Consider the following 17,000-nt stretch of genomic DNA (forward strand, 5'->3'; position numbering starts at 1 on the left):
AATTATAATAATTAAATAGTCTGACAATGTGATATTAAATCGATTTGTAAACATAAAGTGAAAATGGACATTGGTTGTACTGGAATACTTTATATCTGACTGAAGAGTGACATATTAGATGAATATATTTAACCGTTTACAGGAATATATTTTTTAATTTTATAACAAAATAGTGATTTTGAAAATACATAAACAAACATATAGATGCAATTTGTGTCAATGAAAAGTAAATAAGGTTAATCATGTGTATTATAGAGAATTGTCTGTTTACATGAGTGTATTAGAGTAAATGTAGACTAAACAGCTTCCCTTCCAAACAAGCTATTGATTAAAACTTGACACATAGGCCTACAGAAGTGGCTTCAAGGAATACATTTGTTTTTGAGAAGTCTTAGTACTTCAATGCTTAACCATATTTCGAATGTATTATAATAATTATTATTATTAACGACCAGTCGATTAAATTTCAGGAGGCTTTTATTTTGAAGTGGATCGTTTCCGGTGGGCGTGGCTCAACGGCTCCGCTCGCTGCTGCCATTTTAATGCGCGGTGCGAGGCGAGCGGCCGCACAAAGAGCCTGCACAAATAAACAATGCTGCAGTAATCACGCTCTGCGCTTAGTTTGTTTGTGATAGTTGAGCAGTCGACGTTTCTTTACTCGGATTGCACACGTATTCCACCCGTATTCAACCATGTCCACCGAAACTCCCCCGGACCAGGTAAAGTAAAGACATCTGTGGAGTGTCTGAGATCAAGTGCTCGTGTTCGCGGCCTATAACTGTCGAGCCTGAAGAGGACTGTTGTGTCGATGTTTACGTGTTTACATCTCGTTTATCACAGATTGCGTCGAGTGTTTACACAGCAGGACTGTAATAAGTGTGTTGTGGACACAGTAGAAGAGAGAAATGTTGACTTAATGCTGTAATGTCTCAGGTGAATGGCGACCGCAACGCCACGATGTCTTTGTTTGTGACTTTCACCAAGTGTTACTTATTTACAGATATCAAGATACATGCTGAGTGAGAAATGAGACTTTTTTTTTTTTTTTAAGTATTTTAAAGATAAGCTGGCTTTTTGGGTGAAAATGTTCTTTATAACGGCAGCTTTCGACATGCAACAGTTGTATTTCAGCTAATAGCTCTGTTGTTAAACGTGTTTTTTGGTGGTTTTAAGTCCTTAAAATGTGTTTTTATTTTTATTAGACCAACTTGGTTTATACCATCAGTTTTATATAATTACTAGAGAGCCACAGACTTGAACCTAATGTGAGAGGTTTGCATTACCTCATGGTCATAGATTTGATAACCATTACCATACCAGTTCGGCTCATGGTTAACCTATATGTCCAAAATATGAATATGTGCACGGATTTCTCCTGTGTCACGTGTTGCACATGTCATTCATATTTGATGTTTCTGTTTCCCTTCGACAGGCGGCGGAGTACATCCCAGAGAAGGTGAAGAAAGCAGAGAAGAAGTTGGAAGAAAATCCATATGACCTGGACGCTTGGAGCATACTGATTCGTGAAGCACAGGTTTAGTGACACAGGGTTGCATTCCTTTCTACCCCGGGGTAACGTGTTTTGGGAGGGAACGGGAGGGTCTCTGACAGCATATGTGATGCTGTTTCATGTAAACGGTCTTTGGGACGTATCATTATGATTCTGTATGTAAATGAATTTTACTTCTTTTAGAATCAACCCATAGACAAAGCAAGGAAGACTTATGAGCGACTTGTCGCCCAGTTTCCCAGCTCGGGCAGATTCTGGAAGCTATACATTGAAGCCGAGGTTATACTTTATTTTGATTATTTTTTTTCAATCTGTGCATTTTGATCGACAATGTGATATTCACACAACACCAACAATGCAAGATAATCTCAGGGAGTTAAGGGAAACTCATAGTTTTTTCTCAAGTCATTCTTTTCCATATACTTTTCAGTTTTATGAGGTGATATTGTTGCATGTTTCATCTGCAACAGCATTAAAACAATTTTAATGGTATTGGAGTGCTTTAGCCTTTATTACTTGTGTCAATTTCTTGCCTCCTGTGTCATTTCTTTGAGGTTGTTGTGGTTAATTATTCAAGATTTTGTCCATATTAGTGTCTGGTTTTCTGTAGTCCTTCATTCCATTTTATACACGCGAGTCGTAGTCTAGTATTCACACTAGATCTCACATTAACTAGATTGTCTAAATCCTGAGGCTAATTATATGCTATTTTTCAAGTTCACACTTGCCACAACAAAATGCAACACCTGGCCACATGCTTTTACATTTCAAGGTATTTCTTTAAGGGAATATGGAGAAAAAAGCATTATAAATGTAATATGTAGGTGTGCAGTTTAGGAACCGATTAATTTTCGTAATGGTAAGTATCTTACATGTAACGTTTAGGTGCACACATTTAATTAACTTACATTAACTAGTGCAGTCACTTACGTTTGTATCAAAATTTTTTTTTTTTTTGGCCCATTAAATTGACATCATATTTTTTCTCTGGGTATAAATATTAGTAATATCACTAAGAAAGCTGAATGTGACTTTTTTTTTTTTTTTTTTATACTCTTACAAATTTTTGGTGGATCTAATGATTTCTTCTTTCTGCCTAGTTGATCATTACATTGACCTTTTACCCCAGCTTAAAACATTGACTTATCCCACCTTTGCCGATGTTGCCATCCACCATTCTCTTAAATAAGCTTTTGCTCTTTCCTAATATAAAGTTATGAAGGAAATTACCCCCCAAAAATTTGTTTTTGGTGAATTAGTTGTGAAACACTGTACTGTATCTGTGTGTGTGGACCACAAAACCAGTCCTACGTGTCAATTTTCAATAAGCTTTCCATTGATGTATGGTTTATTAGAATCTGAAAATATTTGGCAGAGATGCAACTATTTGAATATATGGAGTCTAAAGGTGCAAAAAAAACAAAATATTGGAGAAAAAAAACTTTTGTGTTTGTGCAAATGATTTCTTACCAATTAATATTACGAAGTCTTGAGATATTTACAGTAGGAAATTTACAGAATATCTTAATGGAACATAATCTTTACTTAATATCCTAATGATTTTTTGGAATTAAAAAAAAAATACTTTTGACCTATGCAGTGTATTTTTGGCTATTGCTAAAAATTTACACCAGTGACTTGAGATGGGTTTTGTGGTCTAGGGTCATAAGTTTTCATAGTTTCAGATCCCCAATTGTGATTTCCCCCAAATCACCCCTCCCCAACCCGCTAAGCAATGTAAGCATAAACCAATTTTTGGTGTTATCACCTTGGTTGAACTTTATAAGGGTCTGAAAACTATATTTAATGTGATTCCTTATACACAGTGGAGGTAGTATTCACTTTTTTTTACAATGTGAAGCTGTTTTTCTTTAAATGTGCAAGCTTTCAGATTTACTGCACACTAAACAATTAGAATAACAAAGTGCTATAAACAGTAAAAGTGCTACAGATCAGTGTTTATGATTGTCATAGTGAAAAAAAAAACATAACCGACTGTATTTGTTTAGCTAAAATAATGGGAAGTCAAGGACACCATAAGCCTTGCACATCCAGGCTTCTCTTAAAGGGTTAGTTCACCCAAGAATGAAAACTAGGCTGTGTTTTACTCACCCCGAGGCATCCTATGTGTACTTTCTTCTTTCAGACTTTCCTCCTTCAGATGATTCCAGTCGGAGTTATATAAAAAATGGTCGTCAATCTTTCAGCTCTATCACCGCAGTCAGCGGGTGTTGCATTGCTTCAGTCCAAAAGAAGTTAAATAAAAAGCACTCATCCATCACATGGCTCCGGGTTGTGAACAAAGGCCTCCTGTAGCGACTCAATGTGTTTTTGTAAGAAAAACATCCATATTCAAAGCATATTAATCACTCTATTCTAGCTTGCGCCAAAAGTTGTACACAAAGGTAGCTCCGGGAGGATGACGTATGGAGGTCAGCGCTGTGCATACGCACCGCTCCGAAGTGATTCAAATGGAGAAACAGCAGAGAGAACAAAACAAAGGTCACTAATTAGGATTTGTAAAGAAGAATGTCAGGATTTTGATATAAGCTGACCTCCATACGTCATCCTCCCGGAGCTGCCTTTGTGTACAACTGTTGGCGCAAGCTAGATTAAAGTGATTTAATACGTTATAATTATGGTTATTTTTCATACAAAACGCCTCAAGTCACTACAGGAAGCCTTTGTTCAGCCCCCAGAGCTATGCGAGGCACTATTTTTTATGGAAGGGCGCTTTTTATTTAACTTCTTTTGGACTGAAGCAATGCAACACCCGCTGACCGCAGTGATGGAGCTTTAAAGATCAAAGACAATTTTAATATAACACCGACTGGATTCGTCTGAAAGAAGAAAGACATATAGGATGGCTCTGAGGTGAGTAAAACGCAGCCTAGTTTTCATTTTTGGGTGGACTAACTCTTTAAGTCAAAAATAAGGTGGATATTCGAACAATCGAGAACAAATCAGTTGGGTGTTTATGCACGGATCTGGATAAGAAAACCTTCAGTATGATTGAGTATTTCCAATCATGAAAATAATTGCCGTTTGATGATTATTATTCAAGCTTCTCCACCCTTAGTCAAAACTGCTTGGTTATGACCAGACTGTTCTTTTTACCCCTACTCTAATAAAACGCACTTTAACAAGTTTGGCTTGTGGTTGTAATGTGCATTGTAATGTGTGTCAGTGAGTGTGTGTGCATGCGTGCATCTATCCGAGGCGTGGAGACGGCAGTCCCGCAGTGATCGTGCCCCAGAGCCATTCTGCCTCAGTACCAGTATTTTTCACATTGAGTCATGCTGTGTTTTGATTTCATTTGGAGCTGTTGAGTGGTTGGTTAAGTATGTCAGGCTCTCACCTTTTGCCCTGGAGCAAAGACACACTGCTAGCTGCCTCTTACAGCTGATCTCAGCAATACTAATGCGATTGAACGCTATGAAGGACCATGGAGGTTATCTGAAATGGCCTTTGGGTTAGTTAACCCAGAAATGATAATATCACGTCATTCTGAACATGTATGACATTCCTCTGCGGAACAAAATAGACATTTTAAAAGATCTTTTTGTTTGACGTGCAATTGTATGGAGGGAAAACAGTTTAATGTTTTGACTTTTCTTTTATGTTCTATAGTAGAAAGTAAGGTTACAGCATGAGGGTGAGTAAATGATAAAGGTTGTCATTTTTGGGTCAACTAAGGGTTAACAACTGGCATATTATCTAATGTTTACCATTTGATCAAAAGTTTTTGTTTCTTCTAATGTTGCTACACTAGAATGTAGTATAGTACACCTGCACTGACAAATAAGAATTAACATAATTAAACTAAAAGAAATCTGCGTTTTGCATTTATATTGTTAGCCGTGAAAATGCTTCAGTTGGTCTGTTTGACAATGGGCAATACTTTTTTGGTAATCAATTAAAAAAAAATGATGACTCAACACAATAGTTACACAATCCTACAGTTTCCGTACCACTGAAACATTTAGTGATATTATTTGGAGAAAATTGCCAATGCATGTTATCTGCTCTGACTTAAGTTTCAAACATCTGGTTTCAGGTAGTCTTTATATATCATGCTTCGCTCTTGCAAACTCTCGCTCATCTGGTCTTAAACCACAGTTCTCCAAATGATTTGACTAAATGTTTAAAATCAGTTCTAATCATTTAAACGGTTATTTGAGTTCATGGGAGAAGTTTCACACTTTGCTGTTTGTCTTTAGGAATGCATTTAGATTTTATCAGAATACTGAAACTTGCATAATAAGTTCATGACTCTGACTTTGAGTTTTAGGCCGGTTACCCAGAATCACCTGCCCTATCAGTTCACTACTAAATCATGCATGCCATGATATGTTTACGCCTTGGAAATGTAAACATCTAGATTTCTTTGATTTATTAAACATTTGTTGCAAATCATTATTTTAAATGAAGATTTTTGGGGGGAAATTGTCTGAATGACCAGCAAAAGACTTAGAAACATTTCTTGGAATAGACTGAAGACTAAAAATAACATGGTTTGCACTGTAAAGCATGTTTATGAATTCATAGCCATGCAAGCCCATTTCTGCACAGGATAAAAAAAAATTGACTTTTTCACAATTCAGAGTTTTATTCTAGCATTTCCAACTTTTTTTTTCTAGCAAGTCAAAGGAAAAGTCAGAATTGCAAGATATTAATTAATTATTGCGAGATATGAACTGAGAAATCGGTCTTTCCTCTGGTTTTTAAATTTACATCTCGCAATTGTTTTTCTGCTACTAGAAAGCTTGCAAAAATATAATTTCAACTTTTTATTTCACAAGTCTTTTCTTGCAATAGTGAGTTTGTATTGCAATACTGACTTTTCTTCTCAAACATGCAAGTTTATTTTTATTTCGTATTTTTTTTTAAAAAAGTTACAAATTCCATTATGTTCAATTGTGTGAGTTCAGTTGCAGTTACCTTTTTATTTTGTTATTTGGGGCGGCAGTGGCTCAGTGGTTCATGTAGGTTGTCTACAAACCGGAAGGTTGGTGGTTCGATCCCCGGCTCCACCTGACCAAGTGTCGAGGTATCCTTGAGCAAGACACCTAACCCCAGCTGCTCCCGACGAGCTGGATGGCGCCTTGTATGGCAGACACCGCCGTCGGTGTGTGAATGAGTGAGTGGATGGGTGAATGTGAGGCAAATTGTAAAGCGCTTTGGATGGCCATGTGGTCTGTTGAAAGCGCTATATAAATGCAGTCCATTTACCATTTACCATATCACATCCCAACAGCTTCTTTTTAGAGCTGACTTTATAGGCTAGTTGTTCGTGGCAACTTTCAGTTGAATGAAAAATTATATTTTTTCTGACTCATAAAAAGCTATTTATTATATTGGTGTCATGCCAGCAGAGATAAATCCTTATTGTGGAGCCTTGAAGTTTTATTTCTGTGTATGAAGTAGTGGTGAGGAATGATACAAGAGGTTTTTGGTGTGTTTTTTTTATACACAGTATGTAACGTTTTTTGCTGTTTGTTATTGGCTCTTATTTAAAGCAAATAATTTATTTGAGGTTTAAATGTTACTACAAAAATGATTAAATGTTGATTTGTAACCAGTGTTGCCAACTTAGCTAAAAAGAGGAAACGAAAGATGCCTACACAGTACACATATTTCATGAATTGAGTTAGCTGCTATTTGCAATCGTTGAATTGAATAATAATAATCATTTAATGATTGTTCATTTATTTTGCTCTTTGTTAGTGACTTGTACCTGTTATTGTTCATCAGTTACTGTGTAATTTAAAATGTAGGTAAAAAAAATATGGAAATTTCTTTCATATTAACAGTAGACTGCTGTTTTTACAGATTTTTCTCAGAGTATTAACCACTTAAAACACCGCTTAAAGCATAATTGTTAAAGTGTTGAATTTCTAGTTTTTTTATGATCCTGTACATTTTTGTTAATTGTAATCATTCAAAAATGTCTGTTGAATAATGCAATGTATTTTAAATATTTATATTTGAATATATTATGCATATTTTGCAAATAAATTTAACATATATAAAAAAAAATGCTGAGATTTAATGTTGTTTTGTGATTACGCAATGACGTCATCGAGAAATGACATCACATCGTCTTTTAGCAACAAATAAATCAAATGTGATGATTTAAAAAAAAATAGTCTTGGAGGATTTTGAATAAGAGAAATAAACTTGAGTAAGCCTGTATTGTAAGTTATGGTCATCATTTGAGTGTGATATTTCATATGACACGATACCAACTCACCTTACTTACAGAGCAAAAAACAGTAGCTTGTAAAAGCTTCAGATGCAGCTCATAGGGTCGATGCTTTGTCAGGACTATGCACTCCAAAAATGTATATTTTTACTAACACACAAAGCCCAGTTCCCATTGGTTGCTCTGTGGCCTGTCTACACACACCTAATATGAGATTCTCCAAGCTCTAGTGAATCATGTGACTATGCAGCATCACATGTTTTTAATAAATGGAGTTAACTGACAATATAACGCAGAGTTGTGTGAATGTCACATTGTTGACGTCAAGGTGTTTGTGTGTGGAGCAATTCAGTCTTTCTACAGACCATCACTTTTCAATAATCTTGGTTTTCAAATGTGTCCACAGATCAAGGCTAAAAACTATGACAAGGTTGAAAAGGTAAGCGTTTGCCACATGTCGAATGTATCGATCCTGTGATATTACTCTGATTCACAGGTGTGAGACCATGAAAGCTGAGCTTAAAGTAAAGCAGAGTAAACATCAAGATGAAAATGAAGTAAAATAACACCCTGCTTGACTAGAAATACCCTGTTTGCTCTTCTAAATCCAGCAATCAGACATTATTAAACGAGGAAAGCAGATTACAGACATGATTCTTGTCTTTTTTGATCATACTGTGATCAATTTTGAGTTGCGTACCTCACATGACCCTTTCATTAATGAAAACAGTAACACAAAAAGACCATGGTGCTACTGTGGTTTGTTTTCCATGCAAATGCCATGATATATGAATATTAATCATCAAGGATTATATTGAAGTGCCTTCTAATGATCTGTGTGAGCATCATAATTATAGCTTCAGTATATTTTGATGTCATTTTGGAGCATAATCCAGAATTAGTGGACTCTGGCATGTGTTTGTATTTCTCTCTATCCTAAGTCTGTACGATTTGTTGGAGGATTGCTGTAATTTAAACTGTGTGTGCATGAGGCAGTAGTGTAATTTTATGTGTTGTGTCTCTCTCGCTCAGTTATTTCAGAGGTGCTTAATGAAGGTCCTGCACATTGACCTGTGGAAGTGCTACCTCTCGTATGTACGGGAAACCAAAGGGAAACTGCCCAGCTACAAGTATGTGACACAGTTGTGTTTATATGGCTTTAAACTAGTGATCAAGTGACTATCTAGAGAAGAAGGTGATTGAGAATACATTAATATACAGAGAGGTCAAAAGGCTCTGAGAACACAATTCAATCTGGGATTCAAAATCTAGAGAGAAATTATTTTAATGCTAAAGAAAAGAATAAAACGGATGATGTAGAAAATAGGTCCATTCTTTAAATTGACTATGCAAACTATCATGACTGGTTAAACGCATTTATTTTCTGATTTAGCCCTACTTATTGGTTGATGGATTTATCACTTGGTCACTTTCTTGTGCATTTTTTCTTGTCGCACATATTTAAAAAGAGGCTTGAAATGCTTAAAATGTGCTGTCCTTTTGCAGGGAAAAGATGGCACAGGCTTATGATTTTGCCTTGGATAAGATTGGGATGGAGATCATGTCCTATCAGGTGAGCGTTTCGACTATTAGTTCTATCCTGACGTGTTTATGGACATCGACTCTAAACTCTCCTCCTTCTCTTAGATTTGGGTGGATTACATCAATTTCCTCAAAGGAGTGTGAGTACACCATTTATATTTTCAAAACTGATCTCACGGTCATTAAAGAGGTAGACGAGAAATTTCTCTGTGTTGGTCTCTAGAGAGGCCGTGGGGTCATACGCTGAGAACCAGCGCATCACAGCCGTCAGACGCGTGTATCAGAGAGGCTGCGTCAACCCCATGATCAACATCGAGCAGCTCTGGAGGGACTACAGCAAGTATGAAGAGGTGAGAAATTAGGAATGGATGTGTTATTCTGGTTCAGGACACTCAGCGTCAATTCTGATTTTTTCATGAATTTACTTGGTTGTAATCTGCACGTGCTGTCCATAAATAGCCTGTTGTTCCATTATAAAGGGCATAAACGTGCACTTGGCCAAAAAGATGATTGAAGACCGGAGCAGAGACTACATGAACGCCAGGAGAGTCGCCAAGGTGAGTTCTGCACGGGTGTATGATGGGACGCAGCAATAGCAGCTTTTAGTAGTATTATTTCTCTGTGCTGATGGTGTGATTGTAACCCCTTCAGGAGTATGAGACGGTGATGAAGGGTTTGGACAGGAACGCCCCCTCGGTGCCGCCCCAGAACTCCCCACAGGAGGCCCAGCAGGTGGAGATGTGGAAGAAATACATCCAATGGGAGAAGAGCAACCCACTGCGTACAGAAGATCAGACCCTCATCACCAAGAGAGGTGACTTGCAGGAAGATTCATAAATGATGAGTTTAGTCCTGTGTAGAACGTCTGGTTTAATTAACAACAGTTATCATATTAGAGCAGCTTTACAGAAAAACATGATGCTAATGTTTATAATATCCTCATGCCGTTTAATAGAATTGAACAGATTAGAGCTGAACGTTAATATGGTTTACATTTATGTATTAGCCTATGCAAGTATAACATGCTTATCTTTAAATACAGAGCTTTATAAACATAAATGGACCGAAGTGCATTGCAAGATCCTCTCTGGTAGAGTTAAGTCTCAGGCTGATGGATGGAGGAGATTTTAAAGTATTTGTTATTTGTCACCTGCAGTGATGTTCGCCTACGAGCAGTGCCTTCTGGTGCTCGGCCATCACCCGGACATCTGGTACGAAGCTGCCCAGTACCTGGAACAGTCCAGCAAACTGCTGGCAGAAAAAGGGGTTGGTTTGCAAATCACTTTATATAAACACCGGTTTACCGCTGGTGATGGACATTAAACACGGTTGCAGAATAGATTCTCTTTGGCTGCACTTAGGTGTTGTGCTGCATGCTAATCATGATCTTCTCATTCAGGACATGAACAACGCCAAGCTGTTCAGCGATGAGGCCGCTAACATCTACGAGCGTGCCATAGGAACTCTGCTCAAGAAGAACATGCTGCTGTATTTCTCTTTTGCAGATTATGAAGAGGTAAGAGGTCTCAGGATGACCTGAGCTGGTCTTATCTATAAAAGGGCCTGTTCTACACTTTTGCTGCATTTTAAGGTCTTTCATGAAGTCTGCTTATGTTAGTCAAGGTCTCTTGCACCAAAAAGAGTCCGAATTTAGTTTAATCACAGTTTTCCACGTACCTTTACTATTAAATAGGTTATACTTTGTCTTTAAGACTTCTAAATGGAAATTACCTGTTTTTTATTGTTATTTTTATTACATTTGTAAGAATGGTTAACTTCAGTTTCTTAATACTGAAGATGTGGATGTTAACCTATGCTTGTGACCAGTGTTACATAAGTATCGCTGAAAAACATCGTTTTTATATATTTGCCGTTTTTAGTGATTTTATTTTATTATTTTTAGTTTGACTACTAGCTGAAATAAAATATTTGTAAAATATCTGAAATAACTAAAACTAATTTTTGTGTAGTTTTATTTATTTTTTTACTTTAATAACCTTGGTTGATGTGTCATGATTATATTTTATGTTTTTTTCCCCCTTACTTAGATTTTATTATTGAAGAGAGAGCTTAAACAATTTATAAACTATTTTCTAAGAGCAAAAAAGTCCTGTCTCCTGTTCTCTGACCTTTGTCCATTTATATTTTGAACCTGTGTTTCGCAGAGTCGCATGAAGCATGAGAAAGTTCATAGTATTTACAACCGCCTCCTGGCCATAGAAGATATTGACCCTACATTGGTGAGTTCAGCTCTCTTTGGAGACCAATGCCTGCGATGGACAAATAATAATAATTATAATACAATTTCTGCTCTAGAGTAAAATCTTCTAGTGTGTCTGATTTCTGAGTGATTCCAGAAATGATTTTGAATAGCGGAGCAGAAATATCTGTGGATTTCCTTGTTTTCATGGTGAGTAAAGAGAGACTGACCTTCGGTGCTCTTGAATTGTTCAGGTCTATATCCAGTACATGAAATTTGCCAGAAGAGCCGAAGGCATCAAGTCTGGACGCACCATCTTTAAGAAGGCCAGAGAGGACCCTCGCACACGGCATCATGTGTATGTCACCGCTGCTCTCATGGAGTACTACTGCAGCAAGGTAACTTCACCACCACGTCTCTTGTATTTACTCCACCATTCAAATATTTGAGAAGACTCTTTATGTCTGTAAACTGTATCTGAATGTCTTTTCCTCTGCCGACAGGACAAATCTGTGGCCTTTAAGATATTTGAGCTTGGACTGAAGAAATACGGTGACATTCCTGAATACATCTTGGCGTACATTGATTACCTTTCTCACTTAAACGGTAAGAACCCCATTCCCTCCATCCACACGTCTAGTCCATTTCATTTTAGGACATTTATTACACCTGTACTGGCCTGTCACATTTCATCCAGCCTGTAAAACATTGGGTGGAACACCTGGAGAAAAACTATTTCAGCCCAAGCTTTGAGAGATTCATATTATTGATATGCCCTAGCAGATAGCTAGGAGACGGTGTTTGCCATGCAGTAAACATCGGTCGTGTTTATCTTGTAGCTAGGCTATTACCAAAAAAGAAGAGAAGTAAAACACCTGGCTATGAATGCGTTTTCAAAAATGACAATGAATTATTGAGCTGTTTGCCCTTCCCTCCTTCACAGAGGACAACAACACCAGAGTCCTGTTTGAGAGAGTCCTGACGTCCGGCAGTCTTTCCTCTGAGAAATCTGGGTTAGTGGGATATTATTCTGTTTTTTTTTATGTATATATATATATATATATATATATATATATACCATCTTTTATTTTAATTTGCTCTTGAGTATTGCTAACAATCTTCTAGGGTTTTGAGTCTTTTGACAATTTGTAATTGCTCAAGTCTGAGTTATTTTAACTCTGGACTAACACTGATTAACATTTAATGTTTCACACAAGTTAGTGAATGAATTGATGGCTCAGTCCGATTGAAGAGATGTCGACGGCGAATGAAATTTCAATCAGATTGGAGGGAGTGGTGTGAACCTGAAATAATCTGATTGCTAGGAAAAAATGAAGCAAGGAAATGTCTGAATCTGACTTTTCTCAATTGGATTAAAAAATACAGTGAGAATTTTGCGATACCATGCCCAGTGCTTTAACATAAATGTTTATGTACATTTTACAACTGACAAGATTTGCAAACTAATACAGTTGTGATAGTAAATATACATACCCCTTGCAGAGTGTGCAAATTTTTCATAATTGAAAGGAAAAAATTTAACCTTTTTACATATTTGACCCTGGACCACAAAACCAGTCTTAAGTCGCTGGGGTATATTTTTAGCAATAACCAAAAAAAAAAAACATTGTATGTTTTAGGAAATGCTAAATTAACTTTCATCAGAGAACATAACTTTGGACCACTCAGCAGCAGTCAAGTCCTTTTTGAAGCGAGACGCTTCTGACGCTGTCTGTTGTTCAAGAGTGGAAACCCATGTCTTGCATATGTCTGTGTGAAGTGGTTCTTGAAGCACTGACTCCAGCTGCAGTCCACTCTTTGTGAATCTCCCCCACATTTTTGAATGGGTTTTGTTTAACAATCCTCTCCAGGGTGCGGTTATCCCTATTGCTTGTACACTTTTTTTCTATCACATATGTTCCGTCCCATCACCTCTCTATTAATGTGCTTGGACTCAGAGCTCTGTGAACAGCCAGCCTCTTTTGCAATGACCTTTTGTGTCTTGCCCTCCTTGTGCGAGGTGTCAATGGTCGTCAGCAGTCTTCCCCATGATTGTGTAGCCAACAGAACTAGACTGAGAGACCATTTAAAGGCCTTTGCAGGTGTTTTGAGTTAATTAGCTGATTAGAGTGTGGCACCAGGTGTCTTCAATATTGAACCTTTTCACAATATTCAAATTTTCTGAGATACTGAATTTGGAATTTTCCTTAGTTGTCAGTTACAATCATCAAATTAAAAGAAATAAACATTTGAATATGAATATAATATACAAGTTTAACTTTTTGAATGGAATTAGTGAAATCAACTTTTTGATGATATTCTAATTATCACATATTGTTTTTTCCCTTTTAATCTAAACCTTCTAACTTGATCTTCCAGCCCACATCTCAACATCCAATCAACAACTAATGTGTAGAACAATCCCTGCTTTAAAAAAAAACACACACACAAAAAACGCCACAATATAGAACAAAACGTCTCTGACTGATTCCATTTCATTGTGACTTTAACCCAGGGTTAAATGTAATGTGAAAAGGAGAATATTTGTGATGTTAACGTGTGAATTCGATGTGACAGGGAAATCTGGGCACGCTTCTTGGCCTTTGAAAGCAACATTGGAGACTTGGCCAGTATCCTGAAGGTTGAGCGAAGACGTTTCATGGCCTTTAAAGACGAGTATGAAGGGAAGGAGACTGCTCTGCTGGTGGACAGATACAAGTTCATGGATTTATATCCCTGCTCCCCCTGCGAGCTCAAAGCCCTCGGCTACAAGGTACGACAGGAAATTGAATCATTCACGATCATTCTGCGCACTTCTCGCTCAATGACACAATAAACACAAATCAAGAATGCCATTGGAGAGAGAACAGCATTCAAGAAAGTGACTGACCATAACGATATGAATGTTTGTACTGTATGACGTACATCAATAATTTAAGTATGACAATCCTCTCATCATCTGGACATGTTGATTGGCAGGACGTGTCTCGTGCCAAATACGCATCACTGATGCCGGAGGCGGTGGTCACTCCTTCCACCCCTGCGCTGAAAGACGAGGCCGACCGCAAACCTGAGTATCCCAAACCTGACACCAGCCAGATGATCCCCTTCCAGCCTCGTCATCTGGCCCGTGAGTATCAGCACCTCACATACATTAACATTCAACTCCGAGACGTCTAGATCACGAGGAAGCTGGATTCTGACCAATCAGACTATTCTGCCTTTCAGAATTTTGTCTTTTTTTTTCTTAGAATTCTTTTTTCCCCTTGGAATTCCAAATTTGCATCCACAGTTCTCACATTTCGAAGAATTCTGAGTTTACAGCCCACAATTTCTTACTCTCTCGCAATCGGAAGTTTTCTTGATCTTCAATTCTAAATGGATTTCTTAAAATTCTGAGTTTTCATCCCAAATATTTTTTTTTTTTGATTTTGACTTTTTTTCTACCTTTGGAATTCCAAGTACAGTTTACATATACTTTCTTTTTTTTCTTAGAATTTTGAGTTTACAGCCCACAATTCTTCTTTCTTTTTTTTTTCTTTTTTTTGAATTCTCTTTTTTAAAGGTTATTAATGGCAACTGTTTATCTCAGAATTTGGCCTTTTCTTCTCAGATTTGTGATTTTATGTATCTCAGTTCTGAGTTTGTCTCAATCATAAAAAGTCATAATTGTGAGAGGAAAATTACATGTCATTAAATAATTCCCAGTTGTGCAGTTCTTACTCTGAGGTGATTTTGGTGACGTGTCCTCCTGACAGCTCCCGGTCTGCATCCTGTTCCTGGAGGAGTGTTTCCTGTCCCTACGACTGCTGTCATCCTCATGAAGCTGCTGCCTCCTCCCGGCTGCTTTACAGTCAGTTCAACACCTTCTTCTTTTACATGCTGTTGACTAAACCGTTGCATGTCAGATAAGATATCTTTAAGATATTTAAACATAGACTTCAAGGCAGTGTGATCATGTGTGTGTGTGTGTGTGTTTTCAGGGTCCCTTTGTGCAGGTCGATGAGCTGATGGAGTCTCTCAGAAGATGTGTATTACCAGACAGTAAGTATCACAGAATATCATCACATTAAGAGTTATAACTGTTTCAAATTAAAATGATATTCTTCAGTAAGATTTGTCGTTGTTGAAGGAAATGACTATTTTTAACCAGCAGTGACGCATTAAATTGAATGTTTTTTGAGCAGCAAATCATATTAGAATGATTTCTGAAGGATCATGTGATACTGAAGACTGGAGTAATAATGCTTTGCATCACTGACCTAAATAGCTTTTTAAAATATGAGAATAGAAACTAGTTATTTTAAATTGTAATAACCTTTTTTTGCAGTCTCGATGAGCCGAAGGCTTTTTGAAAACATTGAAAATTCTTACCAATGAAATATTTTGAACGGTGGTAATATAATATTATTATATACTAAAAATATATTTTGGAATTATAGTAATGAGAATAGAAAGTGGCTTATTTAACAACTAATAAAGGTAATATACTATGGTTCTTATTACTTTTGATAGATTCTCATTATTAGTAAAAAAATATTAAAGCTATTATTATTTAAAAAGAACAATGGAATAATTACCCGCTTCACTCTTTAATAAATTTGTTGGGCATGTCAGTAACATAATGTGAAGGTGATGCTCACGCTCTGCTTCTCTCTCCAGCGGTTGATGCTGCTGTAGAGTTGATCACGGGGAAGCAGCTGGAGATGAGCAGCGAAGGAAACGGACCTGTGGAGAACCACGCTGTGGCTAACAAGTCCTTGAAGAGGCCTAACGCCGACTCAGACGAGGAGGAAGACAAAGGATCGATCGCACCTCCCATCCACGACATCTACCGAGCGCGACAGCAGAAGAGGATCCGATGAGCCGCCCAAACACACACACACAACACAGAGACGATTAAAGCCGCATCCAGCTTCCTCCCTGTTTACTGTGAAGCCTGCACCCCCACAGCCTTCAGAAGTCATCGCTCATCTCCATCTGGTTCAGTGCTTTGAGTTTCTTTTTAACAGTTTTATTTTTAAAAACTGGGTGGTTTATACTGTATAAAGTTTTTATTCTTGTTTTGCCTCATAGTCCTGAACTTGTCATGTGTAGTTGCTGGTGATGGAAGAGTTGAATTCATTTTGTAGTGAACTGAGGATCACACACAACTTCCTTCCAATAAAACAAAATGATAAAAGTGCTCGTGTCGTGTGTGTTACTTCACTGTCTGGTAGTTTTAGAGTCAGATGAATAAATCTGTGATTTCTGAAACATGTCAGGGTATTTGTGCTCACCACTAGGATGCACTATAGTGCTTTGGATCTCTTCACTACAGGAAGTAAGGACAAAGTTGTGATTTTCACACAAAAAATTATCTTGCTTCATTTTTTCCTAGCGGCCGGATTATTTCAGGTTCACACCGCTCCTTCCAATCTGATTAAAATTTCAATTGATTGAACTCTTGACCTCTTTTCAGTCTGACTGAAAAGAAATAGATGGTATATATTTACAATTACATTTGTTATATCAATTATATATATATATATATATATATATAT

At 37.2% G+C, this 17,000-nt stretch overlaps 1 protein-coding gene across 1 annotated transcript; it reads left to right on the forward strand.

Moving 5' to 3' along the window:
• Positions 1 to 516: 516 nt before the first annotated feature.
• cstf3 (cleavage stimulation factor, 3' pre-RNA, subunit 3) lies at positions 517 to 16,639 on the forward strand. Its single transcript, XM_026287989.1, has 21 exons — positions 517 to 719; positions 1,433 to 1,534; positions 1,694 to 1,789; positions 8,122 to 8,154; positions 8,748 to 8,845; positions 9,222 to 9,288; positions 9,363 to 9,397; positions 9,481 to 9,607; positions 9,737 to 9,814; positions 9,909 to 10,071; positions 10,414 to 10,523; positions 10,657 to 10,773; positions 11,423 to 11,497; positions 11,712 to 11,855; positions 11,961 to 12,063; positions 12,401 to 12,470; positions 14,035 to 14,230; positions 14,437 to 14,587; positions 15,216 to 15,310; positions 15,441 to 15,501; positions 16,120 to 16,639. The coding sequence occupies exons 1-21, from the start codon at positions 693 to 695 to the stop codon at positions 16,320 to 16,322; spliced, it is 2,151 nt and encodes a 716-aa protein (XP_026143774.1). The 5' UTR covers positions 517 to 692; the 3' UTR covers positions 16,323 to 16,639.
• Positions 16,640 to 17,000: the final 361 nt, after the last annotated feature.

This window comes from Carassius auratus, chromosome 18 (assembly GCF_003368295.1).
Source record: "Carassius auratus strain Wakin chromosome 18, ASM336829v1, whole genome shotgun sequence".
Taxonomy (NCBI): Eukaryota; Metazoa; Chordata; class Actinopteri; order Cypriniformes; family Cyprinidae; genus Carassius; species Carassius auratus.

Coding starts and splice junctions, on each gene's coding strand:
- cstf3 (XM_026287989.1), top strand. CDS start 693: ATGTCCACCGAAACTCCCCCGGACCAG. Junction 1,535..1,693: donor TACTGATTCGTGAAGCACAG/GTTTAGTGACAC, acceptor TACTTCTTTTAG/AATCAACCCATAGACAAAGC. Junction 11,856..11,960: donor TGGAGTACTACTGCAGCAAG/GTAACTTCACCA, acceptor CTCTGCCGACAG/GACAAATCTGTGGCCTTTAA.